The following is a 22,824-nucleotide window of genomic DNA, read 5'->3' on the forward strand; positions in this document are numbered from 1 at the left end:
TACAATGTGCAAAAAGAGAAACTTCAGATAGATAATTACTACTGGGAGCACGAGGCTTTGAAAGTGAGTCCTTTGGTTATAGAATCAGTTCAAAGTTTAAGTGAGTGAAGTTATCCCCACTGGTCTCTTTGGGGGCTTTTGTTATTGCTTGCATGGTGGGGGGGTTGCAGCTTTGGGGTTACTATCATTCATTCTTTAGTGTTTCTTGTTTTGTGGATGCCTGTGAAGAGTAAGAATTTCAGGTTGCATACTGTATACATTCTGTGATATTAAATTAAACTGTTTGATATGGAGCTTGATGATTTGTTTGTGTATTGTCAGAGAGAGAGAGAGACACACACAACACGTATGTCCGTACAATTAGTTATTCGCAGCAGCAACTCAGTACATTTTAAGGCTAATTATAAGTTAGCAAAAGGCGGGAGGAGAAGATAGCAGCGTGCCATGCACGCGCAACTCTCCGGTGAAAGTGATATCGTCTCTGTTAAATAGGGGCCGTGGACAATTCTGATTTGATGGAGACAGACGTGAAAGCACGGAGGAACATCTGGAGAAATTTCTGAAACGCCCATTCGCTGCTGTTGTTACTGCGCGATCGAGAATCTCCGGAGGGTAGGCCCCAAGATCCCCGGCTTTGCCAGCTGCTGGTGCCGAGATTGAGGTCGAATCGTTCGGATAGAGATGGTGCTCGGTACTCGATGTCGGGGGCTGATCGGAGGCTCAAAGTTTTCGGATGACTCAGAGTCGGACTGTGGTCGGGCATGGCAGGGAGAGTTTTCTTCCTTCTCCCAACTGCTGCCTGAGAAGAGGCCATGGCCCAGACGGTGAGGGACCTCGATGATAGATGCCACCTTCCTGAGACAACTCCTCCTGTAGATGTTCTGAATGGTGGAGATAGCTGCACCAGTGACGGGACTGGCTGAGTTCACCCATTTCCGCATCCCTGTACATCAGAGCTTCCACACCAGGACGAGATCAACCAGTCCACTTTCCAGTGCACATGTTAGAACTTCAGTCAGAGTCCTCAATGACATGTCAAATCTCCTTAAAGTTCTAAGAAAGAGGAGGTACTGGCATGTCTTCTTCATGACTGCAGCTATGAGCTGGACCCACCATAGGTCCTCTCCATTGCTGATCATTCACATTGGTCCCTTGTAAACCAAGTTTACAATGGCTTAATGGAAATGGTAGCGATGGTGCAAGGTTCAAAGTTTAAAGTGAAGTACATACAACCTTGAGGTTAGTCTCCTTACAGGCAGCCACAAAACGAAGAAAACCAAAAGGACCCATAAAAGGATTGACAAACACCCAATGCGCAGAGAAAGAGAGAAAAATAAGCGGCAAATCGTGCAAACAATAAGAGTAAGCAACAGCGTTCAGAATGAAAGTGAGTCCAGAGGCGTGAAGCCCGGAGCAGGCCCATAGCCTCAGCCTCAGTTCATCACACAGCACAGCAAATCATCGTCAAGCTCGTAGACACGAAGCAAAGAACAGCTGGAGCAGTTTCACAGTCTCAGCGCCATGGAAAGTGAAGTAAATGTCACGGGGCAGTGAGCAGGACTGGCCCAAACATCGCCTCCGGTCCCCACACCCTGCCTTTTCAATCCATCCAGCCTGGCATTTAAATCATCCAAACCTTGGGTCGTCCTTCACACTAGGACCCGGGCCCTGTCTCATTGGACCCCGCTGCCACATTCTCAGTTCAGGTAGACCAGCTCTGAAACTCCTCCCCTCAGAAGTCCCTGACCCCACCTCGACCTCGCTCCAACCCTGCCTCACACCCACAGGCCACAACCCTCAAATCAGCCTCATCCCTTTGTTGTTTGTGGTTATCATTTATTATCTGTTATTAATGGTATTTAGTTGCATTTCTTGCTTTATGAACCGCCAGTAAGTTTTTGCCTGTCTTCCGTGGCAGCATTTTAAACCAGATACATGAGACTCGAAGGAAGCCATACACACTTTCAGCAGCTGGGACTACTCCCTGGCAGAGGGGCAGAAGTGTTGCTGCCCCTTAGCTCCTGTTACCCGTGTTCAATCCTGATCCCTGGTGCAGAATTTCCTCCTTTTCCCTGTGTTTAAGCTCAAGTGCTCCAGTTTCCGCTCAAAAACATTAGCATTCATTTCGAGAGGACAAGAATATAAAAGCAAGGATGTAATGCTGAAGCTTTATAAGGCATTGGAGAGACCGCATATGGAGTATTGTGAGCAGCTTTGGGCCCCCAGTCTATGAAAGGACGTGCTGGTATTGGAGAGGGTCCGGAGGTCGTTTATGAAAATGACACCAGGAAATCAACCATGAACAAATGGCAGAACAGAGAGACTTGATGGGCTGAATATCCTAAATCTGCTCCCAATTCTTATGGTCTAAAATGCACAAGACTGGGAGTTACTTGACTGCTAATGTGTAGGTGAGTCTGTCAGTAATGATGAGAATGTGAGAGAGGTGTGAAAACAGTGCACACGGACGGCTGATGGAGACATGGTGGGACTGAAGAGCTGTTGTCCTGCCTGGGTCACCTCTGCGAAAAATCGGGGACACTTCACCATTCTAAATCATGTGGCAATTCCATGCCAGTCTGCAATACAGATAACTAATAAACCGCCAAGGCTTTGCAGAGCTCAGCAAGTTTCAGCCCTGTCGGCCATCTTCTTTCATACGGATGGTCACGTGAATACAGGCCAGTAAGGCGAGTGTGGTGGGGGGTGTCGGCTGCCCCAGGAGGGCCGAACGGCTGCAGGTTAGCGAGAGTGTTGTGCACTGTGATTGATAGTAGACATACATGTTCTCAGTATTATTTAATTACATTTATTATTATTTTTTAATTTTGCATTTGCAGTCTTTCTTCTTTTGCACACTGGTCATTTGTCAATCTTCGTGTGGCAAAAACTACACAAATAAATTGATTCTATTGTGTTTTTTGTTCTACTGTGAAGGCCTGCAAGAAGATCACAGTATATGGTGACCTACACGAACATTGATATATGTATTTACTTTGACTTTGAACCAGAGAACTGGTCTGTTACCCCAAGACACAAGTCCTATCGCCCAAAGACATAAGCGTTGTCTTGGCTGCTGGGTCTTGGAAATCAAGTAATTAAACGGAATAAAGGACTGGTCTCAACACTATTGACTACTAAATCTACTTCATTTCAATAAAAACTTTCTAGTCCACTGATATTCTTGGGGGAAGGAAATCTACCTTTACCCAGGATGTCCTGTCGGATGCTAGGTCACCAACATGGTTGGCCCTTTACCACTTGGATCCATGAAACAGGAGCACGGTCAGGCCACTTGGCCCTTATCTGTTCTACCATGGAACGTGGCTAATGGGAGCACCATTTTCCTACACTATCCCTAGATCCTTTTATTCAGAAATCAGTTTCTGTTGTGAACTCAATGACCGAGCCTCCCTGATACAGAATTCCAACAATTCACAATCGACCAAGTGAAGTTTCTCTTCATCTTGGCACTATTCCTCCAACCCCTTGTTCTGCCACCGTGATCCAAGGTTGTAGGTTCTTCAGCTGGAGGCAACATCCTTTCTGCATTTTGCCTGTCAAGCTCTGTAATAACTTTGAGCTTCCATGAGATTGTGTTTCACCCTTCTACACTCCAGAGAATACAGACCCAGTCTACTCAGTCTCTTGTGCAGTAAACTCAACTGTCCCTGAAACCAATATAGGGAACATTCGCTACACTTTCTCTGTCAAGTAAGGAACCCAAAACTGCATCCAGTACTAAAGGCAGTAGCAAGATGTCAAGTACCCTATCAAGCTTTGGGAGACCCAGTCCATTATATGTCAACATGTCTTTCCAAAGTACAGAATGAAGATCAACACTTGGTCAGATTCTATGTGAAGAAGAGTTGCATTGATTCAGCCCTGTTAACTAAGCCATTCTACTAAAGAGTGAACCACTTAGGCAGCAAGTTAAGCCTGATGCCCATGAGTTTGCAAGACCATTGGAGGCTGGGGGCTTGTCCTGGGGTTAGAGGACTATCCGTGCGAGTGGTTGGGAGGGAGGAAAAGGGCTTGTTTTGCTGTGGTGCTTGTGTTGTGCTGTTGGACATTTGTGGCATGTTGTGTTGATTGTGAACACAAATGACTCATTTTATTGTATGCTTTTTTTTAGATGTCACACCAGACAGTCAGCCATTCTTGTCTGGCACGTGGTGTCAGGATTGGTCTCCTTCCGGATTAACCGGGTCATGATATGAGCGTTCCGGACTCAACCTTTTTTTTTATATAAATGAGGCTGAGTGGCTAGCTCGACGCTCAAGCCGGCAGGGGTGGCCCGACTCGGATTCGAACTTGGGACCCTTCGCCCCGGAGTCCGGCGCTGATGCCATTGCACCACCAGCCGGCTATTTACTGTACGCTTCAGTGTACACGATAAATGACTGAATCTAAAATTCTTTCCACAACAAACATAATAAAGAACATGATGTCTTTGGAACTCTCTGTGGATGAAATACCTCAGATGAACTGTGAAACGGGGCACCCCTTGCATCTAAAGAGTTCTCTGACTGATAAGAAAATATGTGCTCTTGTTTAGCCCACCCAAGATGCTACTGAGACAGGTAACCAACACTGAAAGGGTTCGGATTTAAGTTAAAGACGGGTTGGAACAGAGAAATGGAAGCAGATGTGTCTAGTTTGGTCCTTGAATGAATGACAGCTCAAGTGATAACTTTAGACCCTAACTGAACCGGGGCAAGAACTAAGAAAGGCTTAAAACTGAAGAAAAATCATAAAAAAGGGCTGTCTGAGGCATTGATAGTGACAAGAACTATTGTAAGGAGTGCCACAAGTTCAGAACTCAGAAGGCTATCTGCTGGAGAGAACGTAGCCAACATTATCTCACTTGGGTAGATTTCAAGTTAAAGCCCTGAGTTTTCTGATTTAACATTAAGAAGTGACAAGTTGGAACAGGAAATGTTCAGTGGTATGCATGTATGTTTAAAAAACTCAGACCATCAAGAAGATTAAATTGTACAAGAACTTCCTTCATTCAACACATCGAGATAATAGGGTCAAAGAGGTATTATCGAAGTGAAGTCTTACATACTTCAGTGAAATCTTTCTTTATTTAGGAACACCATACCCAATACCAGCCTTCACCATACAAACTGGTGACATAAGGAGAGGCACCTACTTTCTAAGAGTGATTCGAGATGGAGAGTAAATGCACGCATCCCTCAAGAAAGCAAAATAAATACACATTATTTGAAGATCCAGTCCAATGAGATGGATATTCAACTAGAGATTTCACCCTTTCATTTACTGATTGCCCCATGACTACAGCAATGACACTGAATGAGAAGAATGAGCCTTGACTGACCGACCAGGGTTTGGGGGTGTCTCTCCAGAGGAACCCAGAGCAATTAAACCAGTTCAGGCCTTCCTATTAGTTTAGGATGCTTCCAGTGTCGTGGAGGTCACTCACTCACTTACCTGTTGAGTCACCTGGCCTACAGTAAGACTATAAACCCATAAGATATAGGAGCAGAATCAGGCTGTTTGACCAATCGAGTCTGCTCCACCATTCACCATGGCTGATCCATTTCTCCCTCAGCCTCAATCTCCTGCCTTCTCCCCGTATCCTTTCATGCCCTGACTAATCAACAATCTATCAACTTCTGCCTTAAATATAGCCAATGACTTGGCCTCCACAGCCACCTGTGCCAACAAATTGCAGATTCATCATTCTCTGGTGAAAGCAATTCCTCCTCACCTTCCTTCTAAAGGGACACCCTTCTATTCTGAGGCTGTGTGCTCTGGTCCTAGACTCTACCACCAGAAGAAACATCCTCTCCACATCCACTCTATCCAGACCTTTCACCATTCTACACGTTTCAATGAGGTCACCCCTCATTCTTCTGAATTCTAGTGACTACAGGCCCACAGCCATCAAATGCTCCTCATGTGACAGCCCATTCAATCCTGGAATCATTTTCCTGAACCCCCTTTGAACCCTCTCCATTGCGTATGTACACATCCTACAAAGAACAGTTATCCATTCCTGTCAGACAGATATCCAACTAAACAGGCCACACACTTTCACTCACTGAAGATTGCTCCCATACACAACATAAGAACATAAGAAATGGAGCAGGAGTAGGCCATCTGGCCCGTCGAGCCTGCTCCACCATTCAATAAGATCATGGCTGATCTGACCATGGACTCATCTCTACCCACCTGCCTTTTCCTCATAACCCTTAATTCCCTACTGTGCAAAAATCTATCCAACTTTGTCTTAGGTAAATGTACTACAGCAGTGATGTTGAATTAGGAGCAAGAACTTACTACTAATAATAACTTATTTATAGAGCATTTTACAGACAAACAATGTAGTTCAAAGTGCTTTACAACAGAAGTGGATGAACTGACCTACCAAGGTGCAGAAACATCAGCCAGGTCTCAGGGAGACTGTGGGTCTGGGACAGGGACAGAGATTTGAGCAAGTCAGAAATTAGTCAAAATGGGAAAGGAAATGAGGGAACTCAATACGAGGAAGCAAGAGAATTTAGGATGAAACAAAAAAGGCACAGCTTAAAAACCACAGAAAGAATACCAGGAAGAATGAAAGGTCATAGCTCTTACGGAAGCTGCTGGGATTCATAAACAATGGATTTCCAGTCAAACTTCCTGACTACCTTTGGGTTGACGGACTAATGTCACCGAGAATGTGAGTCACACAGAAATATTAAATACAAAATTTCAAACAGAAGGTGTTTTACACAAGTGCTGATAGACCCTCCCTCCCCCCCCCCACCTCTGTGCAAGAGCTCAAAACTACCAATCAGCATTTACTAAGGGTCCAGGTGCAAGGAATATTACCTACCAATGCATATATGAGGCACTACAATGTGGCCGAGGAAGAACTCAACCTTATTGAAGCAGTGTGCCTGGAGTTCAACTGTCTTCTCCTTCTTCCATAACCTTACTGGTCCAGCCACACCATTACTCCTGAAGGTGGCTTCACAATCTGCTGTTACCACAACCCAGAAAAACACACAGGGGGATGTATGCTGATCTGGGGCCCAACCTGCCCACCCAGCAACTCACTGAGCAACATCCTCCCCAAGGGGCTGCCCCGCCCTCACCCCGACTCCAGCTCCTCTCCACCAAAGCTCGGAAAGCCTTGCTTATTTATTTACACCGCTCTCAGGCCACAGCAACATCCTGTGGTTTAGGTTCGGTGTTCAGTGGAACCTTTCTGGGTAAGGGTTTTCTCGCTTCAGTGGGAGAGTGTCTCAGCTTACACCAAGAACTGCGATTTCACAGCCGACCACTAACGGAAGGGTTTCCAGCAGCTCTCTTGCACTTACTCCAACAGCCTGCCGTGAAGCGTCTTTGCTTGCTGTGGAAGAGTTTACAGCGATGTGCCCCATTCAATGGACACTCTGGTTGGAAATGTGACTCCTGGATTAATGCGTCGTCAGGAGTTACAGACTGGTAGGAACACCGGGATGGGTGTCTGTGTTTGGTCCTTTCCCACCCACCGCTGGAGCCCATCGAAAACGAGGTCCTCTCTCAGGGAATTATTAACACTGGAACCCGCAGGGCTTCCAAGTGAGCAGCTTTGGTACTATTCACTTCCCTGACAGGGATTCCAAAAGCATTTTATTGCCAAAGTACTTTTATAACTTACAGCAAGATAGGGAGGGCACTGGACAGTGAAGCAGGCTGTCATGGCTTGCAGCGGGTTCTGGACCAGCTTAAAAAATGGCGGATGGAAGTTAACGCAGACAAGTGTGAGGTCGGACCAACCAGGGTAGGCCTTACACAGTGAACAGTAGGACACTGAGGAGTGCGGTAGAACAAAGGGATCTGGGAATACAGGACCATAATTCATTGAAAGAGACATCACAGGTAGATAGGGTTGTAAAGCTGACGTCCCTACAGGAAAGAGGTAAACAAGGTTGAAAGAGCACAGAGAACATTTACAAGGATGTTGCCTGAGTTATAAGGAAAGACTTACTAGGTTAGGACATGATTTCTTGGAACGTAGAAGACTGAGAAGAGATTTGATAGAAGGATACAAAATTATGAGGGGTATTGATAGGGTAAATGCAAGCAGGCTATTTCCACTATGGGACTACAACCAGAGGTCACGAGTTAAGGGAGAAAGGTGAAAAGTTCAAGGGAACAAGAGGGGAAACTTCTTCACTCAGAGGGCCATGACAGCGTGGAACGAGCTGTCAACACAAGTGCTGCATGTGAGCTTGATTTCAACATTTAAGAAAAGTTTGGACAGGTATATGGATGGTAGGTGTATGGAGAGCTATGGTTCCAGTACAGGTCGAAGGGAACAGGCAGGTTAAGTGGGTCAGCACAGGCTAGATGGGCCTACGGTCCTGTTTCTGCGTTGTACTTTTCTATGATTCCATGTGTAGTCATCTATATAGTGCAGCATCCAAGTTGTTTACAGTAGACTACTTTAAATTTGAGTTAAGACACATATAGAGAACTCCACATTTGACCGATGGCCGTCACAGACTTCAGATCCTACCCTTCATCTCAATTCAAGAACACTTGAACAACACATCATAACAAGGGCTGATTGCCACTGCTGTGACCTTTAACAACTCCTTTTCCTCAACAATAAACATTACTTGAGACTATGAACTACTTTGCAAGAAGCTTTGAACTGAACACAAAGGCATCAACCACCACTGCTGGAAATTTACTGACAGATTTGACTGCGTCATTTATACATGAACGTTTCAAAACCAGTTCTAATGTAGAGAAGCACAGCTTAAAGTTCAGCAAATTACAAGTCTTTGTGTGCATACATATCTACTGGCCTTGTTTTTATCTCTGTTCAAATTAACACTTTATTTTGGACTTTTTATGAGAGCAACCTCTGCCTTTGGAATCTGGACGTTGAACCTTGACCTTGGAGCCCGGACGTTGACCCTTGGTCTTGGAGCCTGGATGCTGACCCTTGGTCTTAGAACTTCCGTGATGACTTTTGGCCTTGGAGCCTGTATGTTGGTGACTTTTGCCCTTGAGTGTGATTTTACTCCTGAGCAATGAACTCTTGAACCTGGATTTACCCAGCAAAGTTCCCAGAAGCCGAGATTTCCTCCCCTGAAAATTCTTCCTTCTGCTATTTCCTCCAGGTTCTGGCTTCATGTGCTGCTTGCTGGGAACTTCTCCCGGGCCCTTTGACCTCTTGACTTTCCTGAATGACTGAGATGACCTGTCTCTTTTCCTTTTCCTGCTCGAAGCTCCTGGGAACAGATCTGATGGGGGAAAGAAAACAACAATTGCAAATAGACTAGGACAAGGTAACACAAGCAGGCAACAATCAGAAGCACAAGACATCATGAGAGTATGCAGGATAGGTCAGAAGCAAATCCCATCCAGCACCATCACCAACTTTTACCTTCAACCATAACTACAAGGATATGCAGGTGGGAGGAATAGTCCCATTCTTAACTTTGATATGGGTAGGTTCAGTTAATATTCACTCATGTCTAAAACAGACAAATTAACATCATTCCTGGCCACCACCCTCATTCTCCTCTGTGAACACAGGATAGAACATAGAACAGCATAGCAAAGGAAAAGGCTCTTCAGCCCACAAATACAATGCCAAATTGAACTAAGTTCCTTCTACCTGTAATTGATCCATATCCCTCTATTCTCCACATATACACGTGCCCGTCTAGCTGTATCTGTTTCCACATCATCCCTGGCAGCCTGTTCCAGATGACCACCACTGACAGTGAGTGAGTGTGAGTGTGTCTGGAGGGGGAGGGGGTCCTTGCCCTGCATTACCTTTAAATTTTCCCCTTCTTTATTTTAAATGCATATCTTTGAGTATTTGACATGCTCACCCTGTGATAAAGATTCTGTCTACTCCATCTGTGATTGTATAAATTTCTGTCAGATCTTTGCAATATTAGCATTCATTTCAAGAGGTCGGAAAGTGATGCGGAGGTTTTTTAAGGCACTGTTGAGTATTGTGAACAGCTTTGGGCTCCTCATCTAAAAGCTGTGCTGGCATTGGAGAGGTTCAGAGGAGGCTCACAAGGATGATTGCGGGAATGAAAGGATTATCATAGGAGGAATGTTTGATGCCTCTGGGTCTGTACTCACCGGAATTTAGAAGGATGAGCAAGAATCTCATTGAAACCTTTCGAATGTTGAAAGGCCTAGACAGAGGAGATGTGGAAAGAACGTTTCCCTTGGTGGGGGAGTCTAGGACATAGGGCACAAACTCAGGATAGAAGGGCGTCCATTTAAAACAGAGTTGCGGAGAAATTTATTTAGCCAGTGTGGGGAATTTGTGGAATTTATTAGCACAGGCAGCTGTGGAGGCCAAGTCATTGGGTGTATTTAATCAGAGCTTGATAGGTTCTTGATTGGACACGGCATTAAAGGTTAAGGGGAGAAGGCCAGGGAGTGGGGCTGAGGAGCTGGAAAAAAGGATCAGCCATGGTTGAATGGCAGAGCAGAATCGACGGGCCAAATGGCCTAATTCTGCTCCTATGTCTTATGGTCTTACCTCAACTTCTGACACTCCAGAGAAAACAATGAAATTTTCCTTACAGCTCACACCATCTAATCCAGAAAGCATCCTGGTGAACCTTTCCTTAAGAATCATCCACAACTCTACTGTGTTGTAACTCACACCAACCTCCTGACCCATCAGCCCTAGTGGTCTAAACTGGATCTTTGTTAAGGAACATCTTGACTTTAAAATTCTCATCCTTCCTTTCATATAATTCCCACAGTTACATCCCTTCCCATTTCCTCCAACCCTAAAACTCTCAGGGAACTTTATTGCCCTCTTACTCTGGCCTTCTCTCACCCACAATTTAATTGTTCCTCTATTTTAAGGTCCTAAGTTCTGGAATTCCTTCTCAAAGCACTCTGCCTTTCTTAAAGACTCACATAACACTTAACTGTGAACTAGCTTTTAGTGGTCTATCCTAATACCCACTGAGATGGCATGTATGAGATTATGTTTAAAAATGTTCTGGTTGCCCCCACTATAGGAAAGATGTTGAGGCTTTGGAGAAAGTGCAGAAGAGGTTTATCAAGATGCAACACACATCAAAGTTGCTGGTGAACGCAGCAGGCCAGGCAGCATCTATAGGAAGAGGTACAGTCGACGTTTCGGGCCGAGACCCTTTGTCAGGACAGGAATGCCTCGTGTTTGCGTTATCAAGATGCTGCCTGGTTTAGAGGGCATGGGCTATCATGAGAGGTAGGACAAACTTGGGTTGTTTTCTCTGGAGTGGCAGAGGCTGGGGGCAGTTCTGATAGAGGTTTATCAGATTATGAGAGACAGAGATAGAGTGGACAGGGAGCATCTGTTTCCCAGGGTTGAAATGTCAAAATGAAAGTAAGAGAGGTTAGGTTCAAAGAGGATGTGAGGGTTAAGTTTTTTTCCCCCACTCAGAGTGGTGGATGCCTGGAATGCAGTGCCCAGTATGGCGGTGGGGGCAACTACATTAGAGGCTTTTAAGAGACATGTAGATAGGTACATGAATGTGAGGAAGATGAAGGGATATGGACAATGTGTGGGTAGGAGGGATTAGTGTGTGGGTGTTTTTGATTACTTTTTAGCTGATTCGGCTGAAGGGCCTGTTCCCGTGTTGTACTCTTCTATGTTCTATCTATCTCTGTGCTTTGGAATATTGTGAGATTTTAAATGTGCTACATAAATGGAAGATACTGTTGCTAACTCTCCAGTCAGGAAAATCAGCTCAAATTTAAAGCTGTTATTGCTTGTGAGCTTCCCACAAGGTAATTTAAAATTGTTCTTCCCATGTTGTTCAGCTGCTCTGGAACACACAATATCAAGTACACACTGCACAAATTAATCACTAATCTGCTGAGAGTTTATTCAGAGGTGGTTCTGGGACATTACATTTTTGGCATTTCTCTGTTTTTCTGAAAGGACTGGCAAACTGTTATTTTACAGCATACCCTTCTGAATTTGGACATATCTTGTAGCTGTGTATTTCAGACATCACACGTTCATCCATAATTGATTCAAGCAAGAATGTCAAGAGCATGTGTATTTAAAATGAGCTAAGTTTCCTTAAGTTCAGGGCCAGAATTATTGTTGGCTTAGAATACTATAAGATATAGGAGCAGAATTAGGCCTTTTGGCCCATCGAGTCTGCTCCGCCATTTCATCATGGCTGATCCATTTCCCCCTCAGCGCCAATCTCCTACCTTTTCCCTGTATCCCTTCATGCCCTGACTAATCAAAAATCTATCAACCCATGACTCAAATATACCCAATGACTTGGCCTCCACAGCTACCTGTGGTAACGAATGCCACAGATTCACCAGTCGTTGGCTAAAGAAATTCCCCCCCATCTCCGTTCAAGACGGACCCCCCTCTATTCTGAGGCTGTGTCCTCTGGTCTAAGATTCCCTCACCATAGGAAACATCCTCCCCACATCCACCTATCGAGACCTTTCAAGATTTGGTAGGGTTCAATGAGAAACCCCAAACATTTTAATTCCAGTAAGTACAGGCCCAGAGCCATCAAACGCTCCTCATAAGTCTTTCAATCCCGGAATCATTTTCACGAACTTCTTTTAAACCCTCTCCAATGTCAGCACGTCCATAAGCTTCAAAATTCCAACTTTGCTTTCATATTCTAGTCCTCTTGAAACGAATGCTAACATCACATTTGCGTTCCTCAAACCTGCAAATTAACCTTTAGGGAATCCTGTACTAAGACTCCCAAGTCACTTTCTACCTCAGATTTTTGAATTTTCTCATCATTTAGATAATACTTTATGCTTTTGTTTCTTCTACCAAAGTGCACAACAATTCCCAACCCTGTATTCCACCTGCCACTTCTTTGCCATTCTCATCATCTAAATCCTTCTGTAGCCTCTCTGCTTCCTCAACACTATCTGCCACTCCAACTATATCCGTATTGTCTGCAAACATGGCCTCAGGAAAATCAATTCTGTCGTCTAAATCATAGATGTATAACGTAAAAAGAAGTGCCCTGCCACATACCCCGGAGGAACACCACTAGTTACTGGCAGCCAACCAGAAAAGGCTCCCTTTATTCCCACTCTTTGCTTCCTGCCAATCAGAAACTGCTTTATTCATGCTGGAATCCTCCCTGTAATACCAAGGTTCGCATTCGTTAAGCAGTCTCATGTGTGACACCTTGCCAAAGGCCTTCTGAAAATCCAAGTACACGGCATACACCGATTCTTCCTTGTCTATCCTGCTTGTTATTTCTTCAAAGAATTCCAAAGGATTTGTTTGGCAAGATTCTCCCTTGAGGAAACCATGCTGACTATGGCCTATTTTATCATGTGCCTCCAAGAAACCACATCCGTAACAATCAACTCCAACATCTTCCCAACCACTGAGGTTAAACTAACTAGCCTATAATTCTTTTTCTTCTGCCTCTCTTCCTTCTTGAAGAGTGGAATGAGATTTGCAATTTTACAGTCCTCAGGAACCATTCCAGAATCTAGCGATTCTTGAAAGATCATTACTAATCCCTCCACAAGCTCTTTAGCCACCTCTTGCAGAACCCTGGGGCGCACACTATCTGGTTCAAGTGACTTATCTCCCTTCACACCTTTTAGTTCCCCAAGCACCTTCTCCCTAGTAATGGCAACTTCACTCACTTTTGTCCCTGAAACTCTCGAATTTCCAGCATACTGCTAAGTGTCTTCCACAAGGAAGATGATGCAAAATACTTATTCAGTTCATCCGTCATTTCCTTGCCCCCATTACTACTTCTTCGGTATCATTTTCCAGTGGCCCAATATCTACTCTTACCTCTGTTTTACACTTTATATACCTGAAGAAACTCCTGGTATCCTCTTTACTAATGCCTAGCTTACCTTCATATTCCAACTTTTCCTTCTTTACGACTTATTTAGTTGCCATTGGTTAGTTTCTAAAAGCTTCCCAATCCTTTAACTTCCCACTAACTTTTGCTCGATTATAGGCTTTCTCTTTGGCTTTTAGGTTGGCTTTGACTTCTCTTGTCAGCCACGGTTGCATCATGCTGCCTTTAGAATACTACTTTCTCCTTGGGATGAATCTATCCTGTACCTTCCGAATTGCTTCCAGAAATTCCAGCTGTTGCTGTTCTACTGTCATCCCTGCTAGTGCATTCTGCCAATACACCAGGTACTGCAGAGAAATTGTCCTGACTTCCCTAAAGAACCTCCTGACTTTGTTTAAATGATTGGGAACAAGTAAGGTGATTGTGTGAACATATCAGAACTTGTTGCATGATCTTTAAGCGAAGCATACTGCAATAATTCTACTTTAATTCTCTAAGGAATTCATTCCTACTAAACGTAATTTGAGTGTTGTTATTGGAGAAATGTCAAAGCAGATCTTTTGAGTCAGCTTTGCAGGGGTGGATGCAGGAGCTGCCTAACAAACTTGGACCTGCTTGTGCAAATTTTGACACACCACAGATTATTTACTTATTTACCCCCATAAAGGGCCAGCTGGTGGCACAATAACATCAGCGCCCAGAGTCTGGAGCGAAGGCTCCCGAGTTCGAACCCAGTCGGGCCGCTCCCGGGCACGCTTTCCATCCGTGCCGGGTTGATTGTCGAGCTCGCAGCTCGGCCTCGTAAAAAAAAACTGCGCTGTGAGAAGGACGTGGGGGACCGCTCACAGAATCTTTCCTCCAAGACAACCACTTGAAAAGTGGTCCCCGAGGCTCTGGCAGAGTATGGCACACACAAAGAAAAAAACCCATAAAGAGTGCTTCTCAGAAAGCAAATCAAAATAGATGTATTCATTTCACCAGTAGTCCTCTCAAAGGAGATCACCCCTCTACAGACCAGCCTCCTTTCACCAGTCACCCCATACACTGCCACAATGTGACAGCTGATCATTATGTAGCTCATCTAATGCAAGTTTGTTCCTGAGAATTCAAGTAATTTTCAAGTCGGAATTTCCACTGTGAACTGAGCATCCAGGCAGCAGAGGAAGTCTAAAGCTCTGCAGCAGCCAGCAAAAGCTTCCTGCCAATCTCCCAAACACCCGTATGGCCTCCAGTTGTAACCTGGGTAGGACCTGTAATGGAGTTACAATTCTCGACAGAAGGTAACAGGGCGCTAGGAATTGTAAGCTCTTGCACCAGCTGTGAATGAAGCTGTTTGTGATTAACACTCATGCTAATTATAAACCTGACATTATCAAAACATTTGGTTAAAACAAATTTGATGAAAGTACAGGAAATAGAGATAAGACAGATATTGCAGCACCAAAGTACAAAGTGATTTCAGCACTTGTATACATGGGGTGAGGTTACAGATCTTCCTTACTGAGAGGCAAAACAGGGTCAAGGCACTGAATGGCCCAAAATGAAATATGACAGTTACCATCATCCGGCTCAACTCCAACTTCTTGTCTGTAATGCTCCCGGTCCGATTCTTCCTCAGACTCGTCGCTTTGACCCTGGTTCTCCCCTGTACCTGGGTCTTCAACCTCACTGTCTCCTTCAGCCTCACCTACTTGAAGCTCCTTCCTCCTAATTCCTTCCAGACTCTTCTTCCTGGAATGAAAAAAAAACAAATTAAATTAAATCAACCAACACACATCAAAGTTGCTGGTGAACGCAGCAGGCCAGGCAGCATCTGTAGGAAGAGGTACAGTCGACGTTTCAGGCCGAGACCCTTCGTCAGGACTAACTGAAGGAAGAGTGAGTAAGGGATTTGAAAGTTGGAGGGGGACGGGGAGATCCAAAATGGTAGGAGAAGACAGGAGGGGGAGGGATGGAGCCAAGAGCTGGACAGGTGATAGGCAAAAGGGGTTACGAGAGGATCATGGGACAGGAGGTCCGGGAAGAAAGACAAGGTTGGGGGGGAACCCAGAGGATGGGCAAGAGGTATATTCAGAGGGAGAAAAAGGAGAGTGAGAGAAAGAATGTGTGCATAAAAATAAGTAACAGATGGGTACGAGGGGGAGGTGGGGCCTTAGCGGAAGTTAGAGAAGTCGATGTTCATGCCATCAGATTGGAGGCTACCCAGACGGAATATAAGGTGTTGTTCCTCCAACCTGAGTGTGGCTTCATCTTTACAGTAGAGGAGGCCGTGGATAGACATGTCAGAATGGGAATGGGATGTGGAATTAAAATGTGTGGCCACTGGGAGATCCTGCTTTCTCTGGCGGACAGAGCGTAGATGTTCAGCAAAGCGGTCTCCCAGTCTGCGTCGGGTCTCGCCAATATATAAAAGGCCACATCGGGAGCACCGGACGCAGTATATCACCCCAGTCGACTCACAGGTGAAGTGTTGCCTCACCTGGAAGGACTGTTTGGGGCCCTGAATGGTTGGCGCAAGGAGGACAAGGAGGCTTCGGAGGGTGGGCAGAGGAGATTTGCCAGGTTGCTGACTGGATTAGAGAGCATGTCTTGTGAGGAAAGGTTGAGTGAACTAAGGCTTTTCCCTTTGGAGTGAAAGAGATGAGGTTACTTGACAGGTGTATAAGATACGAGGCATAGATCGATTGGATATCTAGAGATATTTTTCCCAGGATGGAGATAGCTAACCAGGGGGCATAATTGTAAGGTGACTGGTGAAACGTATGGGGGGAAGAATGTCAGAGATAGAATTTTATACAGAGAGTGGTGGGTGCGTGAACATACTGTTGGGTGTGGTGGTAGAGGCAGATACATTAGGGATATTTAGAGACTCATTGATAGGCACATGAATGTTAGGAAAATGGAGATACGTAGGAGGGAACGGTTAGATTAACCTTAGAGTAAGCTATAAAGTTGGCACAACATTGTGGGCTGAGGGATTACGTGGGGTCTTGGTATGGAGTAGACGTGTGTCCCGGGAGCTGCGCCTACCTTCACCTTTTGCCCCACCCAAATAGCAGCTAATTCTTATTTTTTAAGTGACTGAAGTGAGCTGTAACAGGCTGAACGAAATGACAAAGCCAGGTAAAGCGAAAAAAACAAGAAAGGGGCGCAAGAGAAGAAGATTCTGGCGAGGGCTCCGCGAAGTTAGCGGGCCCAGGAGAAACTAAAGCTAATGCTGTTGGTGCCCCGGTCTCCACCACCATTGAAGAAGTCCTTGTGGTGGTAAACAAACTGTACAGTTTGGTAGACAGGAGACATGCAGAGCATAATAAGTCAATCATGAACTTAACAGCGGCTCTAGCCAAAATCAGTAAGCGTGTTTCTTTAATGGAAGATGCCGCCAATTCGTATGAGAGGCGAATCGAAGAGTTGGAGAGGCGGCTTGATAGCCTAATATCCCAAAACACACAGCTACAGGCTAAGGTGGATGACCTTGAAGCTCGGTCTCGACGTCAAAACATTCGCATTATCTAGGTTCAGGAGAAAGCCGAAAACAATAAGCCGACGGAATTTGTAGCCACGTTGCTGGGGGAAGAACATTTTCACCAGCTGATTGAAGTGGGCCGTGCCCACCGGAGCCTAGCACCTGCTAAAAATGGCAAGCCAAGAGGCTACACCACTACCAGGTGAAAGAGCTGGTGCTACGGTTGTCCAGGGAGAGAGCTCTGCTGCTATATGACAGGCGTCCGGTGTTCATTTACCCGGATTTAACCTCGGTTACCATGAGGAAACGTCAGGATTTTCAGCACATTAAGGAGAAGTGCAAAGCCAGGAAAATTAGGTGTGGATTCCGGTTTCCGGCGAGGTTTGTGGTTACAGTTAACAATACCACCTGTACATTCAGCACTGCAGCTGTAGCGGAGGAGATCCTGAGCCGTGAAGTTAAAGATTGGCATTCGGACACCATATAAACCTAAAAACGGATTAGCGCTGGGTTATTGGATTTGTCGTTGGTCGATAGCAGCTCCATCTGGAGACTGTTTGTTATGTTCAGCGCATGAGGAACTGAAAAATAAGCCCACGCTAAGATGTGGGTGAGGACTGATTGTTATTGTTTACTTTTATATTTCATAGTGTATTTGTGAAGAGGTGTTTCTCCCGTGTTTAGTGAGTAATGAGTAGTTATCTCGCTACTGCAGGCCAAGTGTTGGCTCTTGGATATAGCTTTGACTCTAGGTTAGGGGCATGGAAGTACTACTCCTGGTGTGTTTTTATTTTTGGGAGGGCTTTTTGTGTTTCTCAAGGGATTGTTACAGCACATCTGTTTGTTCGAGTTACTGTTTGTTTTACGCCACGACCATACAGCATTTTTTTTGTTAAACAGCAGACATGACATCTAACTTGCATATGCACAGCACTGGCGAGATTAAACTTGTCAGCTGGAATGTACGGGGGATGAATAGTCCACTGAAGAGAGGGAAGGTGCATGCACATCTTTGTACACTCAAAGCTGTTATTTGTTTTCTCCAAGAAACGCACATTAAGAAAACAGCAGCAAAAGTGCTTTGTCCCTCCTGGGCATTTCAGGTCTACCACTTGAATTTTAGTACAAAAACTAGAGGTGTTGCAATCCTAATAAAAAAAATATTGTTTATTCACCCACAAACTATCGCTGACCAGAGGGGCAGTTATGTAATAATAAGTAGAATGTTAAATTCTATACCATTGACACTAGTGAATGTGTACGGGCCCAACTTTGATGATCCAGTTATTTTCAGAACCTCTTTAAGGCCACGCCTAATCTGTCTAACATAATTGAAGGTGGAGACTTTAATTGCATCTTAGACTCCCTCCTAGATAGACGTCCCCAAGTTTGTTCACTTAAAAAGTGTAACACTTAATAATCTCATGCAATCATATAACATAGTGGATATTTGGAGGCCAATGGGTTAAGAGGATTTTTCATATTTTTCCACAGTACACAAATCCTACTCGAGGATTGATTATTTTCTGTTCCTTACCATAATATACTTATATCGGATCACACTCCTGTCTCCCTTATACTTAAAACTGAACCACAAAAGAGGTGAATATAGTTGGCGTTTAAATAATGCTTTGCTAAAGGATAAGGATTTTTGCTCTTATCTTTCAGATAAGATAGATCTATACTTAAGCACCAATGATGTGGGCAATGTTGATGACTCCACTCTTTAGGAGGCCATGAAGGTGGTTATTAGAGGTTGCATAATAGCATATGAGACAGCGGAAAAAGATTCAAGAAAAGGTTAACTGAAATAGATGATCAGTTGGCAAATCCAGAAGCTTCTTACAAAATAAACCATGAAGCAGAATTACTTAATAAGATTACAGCCTTACGGTATGAGTATAATTCTATAACGTCCAAGAGTGTCTCAAAACTACTTACACAAGTCAGACAGAGATATTATGAGCTTGGTGAAAAGCCCCATAAGTTATTAGCCTGTCAGTTAAGACAGATGCAGGCCTCCAGGGCCATATATCGTATAAAGGCGAAAGATGGCTTTTTTTTGACGGACCCAGTAAAAATTAATAAGTGTTTTGCGGAGTTCTATGCTAATGTTTACCAATCACAAGGCAGTCCGGACATTAAAGCAATGGAAGCATTTTTTGATCATCTGAATCTGCCCACACTGTCAACAGATTCAGTAAATACACTTGATGCTGATATAAGCCTAGATGAGATCAAGAAGGTCATCTCCTCCCTCCCTAATAATAAGGCAGCGGGTCTGGATGGTTTTAGTATGGAATTCATCAACGTATTTAGTCCAAAATTGTCGCCTCTGCTCTTACGAATATTGAATCAGTCTAGGTTAGCTTCCAGACTGCCACCCACTTTATGTAAAGCCAATGTCTCCCTATTTCCTGAGGAGACTGAGGTCCTTTGACATCTGCCAGACGATGCTGAAGATGTTCTACGAGTCTGTGGTGGCCAGTGCTATCATGTTTGCTGTTGTGTGCTGGGGCAGCAGGCTGAGGGTAGCAGACACCAACAGGATCAACAAACTCATTCGTAAGGCCAGTGATGTTGTGGGGATGGAACTGGACTCTCTGACGGTGGTGTCTGAAAAGAGGATGCTGTCTAAGTTGCATGCCATCTTGGTCAATGTCTCCCATCCACTACATAACATACTGGTTGGGCACAGGAGTACATTCAGCCAGAGACTCATTCCACCGAGATGCAGCACAGAATGTCATAGGAAGTCATTCCTGCCTGTGGCCATCAAACTTTACAACTCCTCCCTTGGAGGGTCAGACACCCTGAGCCAACAGGCTGGTCCTGGACTTATTTCATAACTTACTGGCATAATTTACATATTACTATTTAACTATTTCTGGTTCTATTACTATTTATTATTTATGGTGCAACTGTAACAAAAACCAATTTCCCCCGGGATCAATAAAGTATGACTATGACTATTCCAAAACCAGGCCGTGATCCTGAGTTGGTTTCATCATATCGCCCCATTTCACTGCTGCCCTTTGAAACTAAAATTCTTGGTTTCAATAGGTTAAAAGAACGCATTTGTTCTATTATTCATCCAGATCAAACTGGCTTTATGCCAGGTAGACATATGTACTTTAATTTCATGCAGAAGAGGCTGTAGTTATCACACTAGATGTGCAACGTGCATTTGACCAAGTGGAATGGCCACATATGATGTTTGCACTTAAGAAATTTGGATTTGGACTATCCTTCATTAAATGGATTGAGATAATTTATTCACACCCATCTGCTTCAATTATCACTAATCAGAATATTTCCTCCCCTTTTGCAATTCATCGTGGGACTCGTCAAGGCTGCCTCCTTCTCCGTTTTTGTTTGCAGTTATCATTGAGCCACCGGCTGTTAGCATCAGACAGGACCCTTTGATATCTCCCATTGATATGCAGGGACATAAACATCACCTTTCGTTATACGCTGACGATGTCCTTTTATATATCTCCAGCCCACAAACATCAATACCTGCCCTTCTGACTCTAATTAATAATTTTGGCAGTTTCTCAGGTTTCTCTATTAATTGGGATAAGAGTGAACTAATGCCAGTTACTGCAGTGGTTAATACGGCGTATTGACAGTCCATTCTCTTTAAAATAACATGATAATATTTCCTATATTGGTGTGACTATTACAAAAAACCCAGATGATCTTTTGCAAGTGAACTGGCGAAATAAAGTTGAGCAGGTTACGCAGTATTGACTTTGGGAAAACCCTTCCAATTTTTTTGGTGGGGTTAATGCAATGAAGATGATTGTACTGCCACGATTTCTTCATCTTTTCCAGCCAATTCCATGTTTTATTCCTCTGTCATATTTTAAGCAAATGCATTCAATTATTATACCCTTCATTCAGAATTATAAAGCCATTAGAATTACCAAAAAACACTTGTCAAAGCCCAAGGAAGCAGGTGGTTTTGCCCTACCAGACCTTAAAATGTATTACTGGGGTGCCCATCTATCCATTCTTGCATGGCGGAAAAAAGGCCCACCCTCTACCTCAGACTCGGGCCCAGCATGGTTACTCATTGAGCCAATGCTTTGTAAGAAGACTTCCTTACCAGCTCTCCTTAATAGCCCCACTGCAGTTAATAAGTCATATTTTAGTAACAGCTTCTTGGTCGGCAGCACTATAAGAATTTGGAAGCAGATTCAACTACACATTAAGGCCCCAAAAACTTACATTGACACTCCAATCTTGTCAATTATATTGACAATCATTCCTTTTTGCCTGGCCTGATTGATACTGTTTTTTCTACCTGGAAACAGAGAGGCATCTGTAGTGTAGGTGACCTATATATTAATGGAAACTGCCTCATTAGAGCAGTTACAAGCAGTTTACAATATCCCTGCATCTTGCGTTTTTTTTAGATAATTACACATTCGAGATTATGTTAGGAAATATACACCTAACTTCTAGGTTTTTAGACAAACATGAGTCCCTGGAGGCAATAAATAAATTTGATCCTGTTAATCGTAGTGCGGTATCCTATTTTTATCAGATCCTACATAATGGAGCTCGGGTGAATACTGCAGGGCTTAAAAGGTATGGGTGGATGAATTGGTTATAGAACTGACAGAGGAGGTCTGGGATGAGTGCTTAAAGAGTATACATGATTGTTCGGCCAATGTCAGACACAGATTTATACAGTTTAAAACAATACATAGACTTCATTATTCCAAAGAAAAGCTGCACAGTTTCTACCCTGAAGTTTCACCAGTTTGTAATAGATGTAAATCTGTGACTAGTAACTTGTCACATTTATTCTGGTCATGTTGTAAGCTTTATGCCAACTGGAAAAGTATCTTTCACTGTTGCTCTGAGGCTTTTGGGAAGTGGTGGGAACCAGACCTGCTCACAGCCATCCTTGAAGCAACAAGCTCCCTCGCTTCAGCCAATATGTATGAAAAAAAGGCTGTATTGTTTGACATGGTGATTGCTAAGAAGTTAATCCTGCAAATGTGGAAAATAGACTCTGTGCCTACGTACAATCTGTGGCTGAGAGAACTGGCAAATACTTTACATTTGGAGAGACTGAGACTATGTAATGAGGACAGAGGGGACATCTTTGAAAGGATATGGGGCCCTGTATTGGACTTTCTTACGGGGTGAGGACTGAGGGTTTTTTGGTGCTGTGTATGTTTACTTTTGCCTTTATATTTTTCTCCCTTTTGCTGCTCAATATTTAATTTGATTTTGCTATGGTTGTGGTTTTCATGGATGTGCTGTGTTTTTTTTTGTTCACTTGTTTGTTAGTAATAAATAAATTTTTTTTCAAAAAGGGGGAAAAAACATTGTGTGCTGGGAGGCCTGCACTGTTCTGTGATGTTCCATGTCCTATATAACAGTGAAGTAGTGCTGATGGTTTGGTTATGCAACCAGACAGCATGCTCTTGCTGGTATACCTGTAGAAAGTTGTTTGAGTCTTTGTTGATAGTTTTCTGCATTCAGGTTGATCTTACATTGATCCTGTTATAGTTACTATTCTACAGATTTGCTGAG

The 22,824-nt window shown here is 43.9% G+C and overlaps 1 protein-coding gene across 1 annotated transcript in view; it reads right to left on the reverse strand.

Moving 5' to 3' along the window:
- The window catches only part of LOC140191059 (uncharacterized), a 101,812-nt gene that overhangs the window by 52,460 nt on the left and 26,528 nt on the right, over positions 1 to 22,824 (reverse strand). Inside the window, exons 11-12 of the mRNA XM_072248134.1 lie at positions 15,364 to 15,536; positions 8,843 to 9,254 (exon numbers count right to left, since the gene is read on the reverse strand). Coding sequence (XP_072104235.1) covers positions 8,843 to 9,254; positions 15,364 to 15,536 — 585 coding nt within the window. The remainder of the gene's footprint in view (positions 1 to 8,842; positions 9,255 to 15,363; positions 15,537 to 22,824) is intronic.

Source organism: Mobula birostris, chromosome 32 (genome assembly GCF_030028105.1).
Source record: "Mobula birostris isolate sMobBir1 chromosome 32, sMobBir1.hap1, whole genome shotgun sequence".
NCBI classification, from domain to species: domain Eukaryota; kingdom Metazoa; phylum Chordata; class Chondrichthyes; order Myliobatiformes; family Myliobatidae; genus Mobula; species Mobula birostris.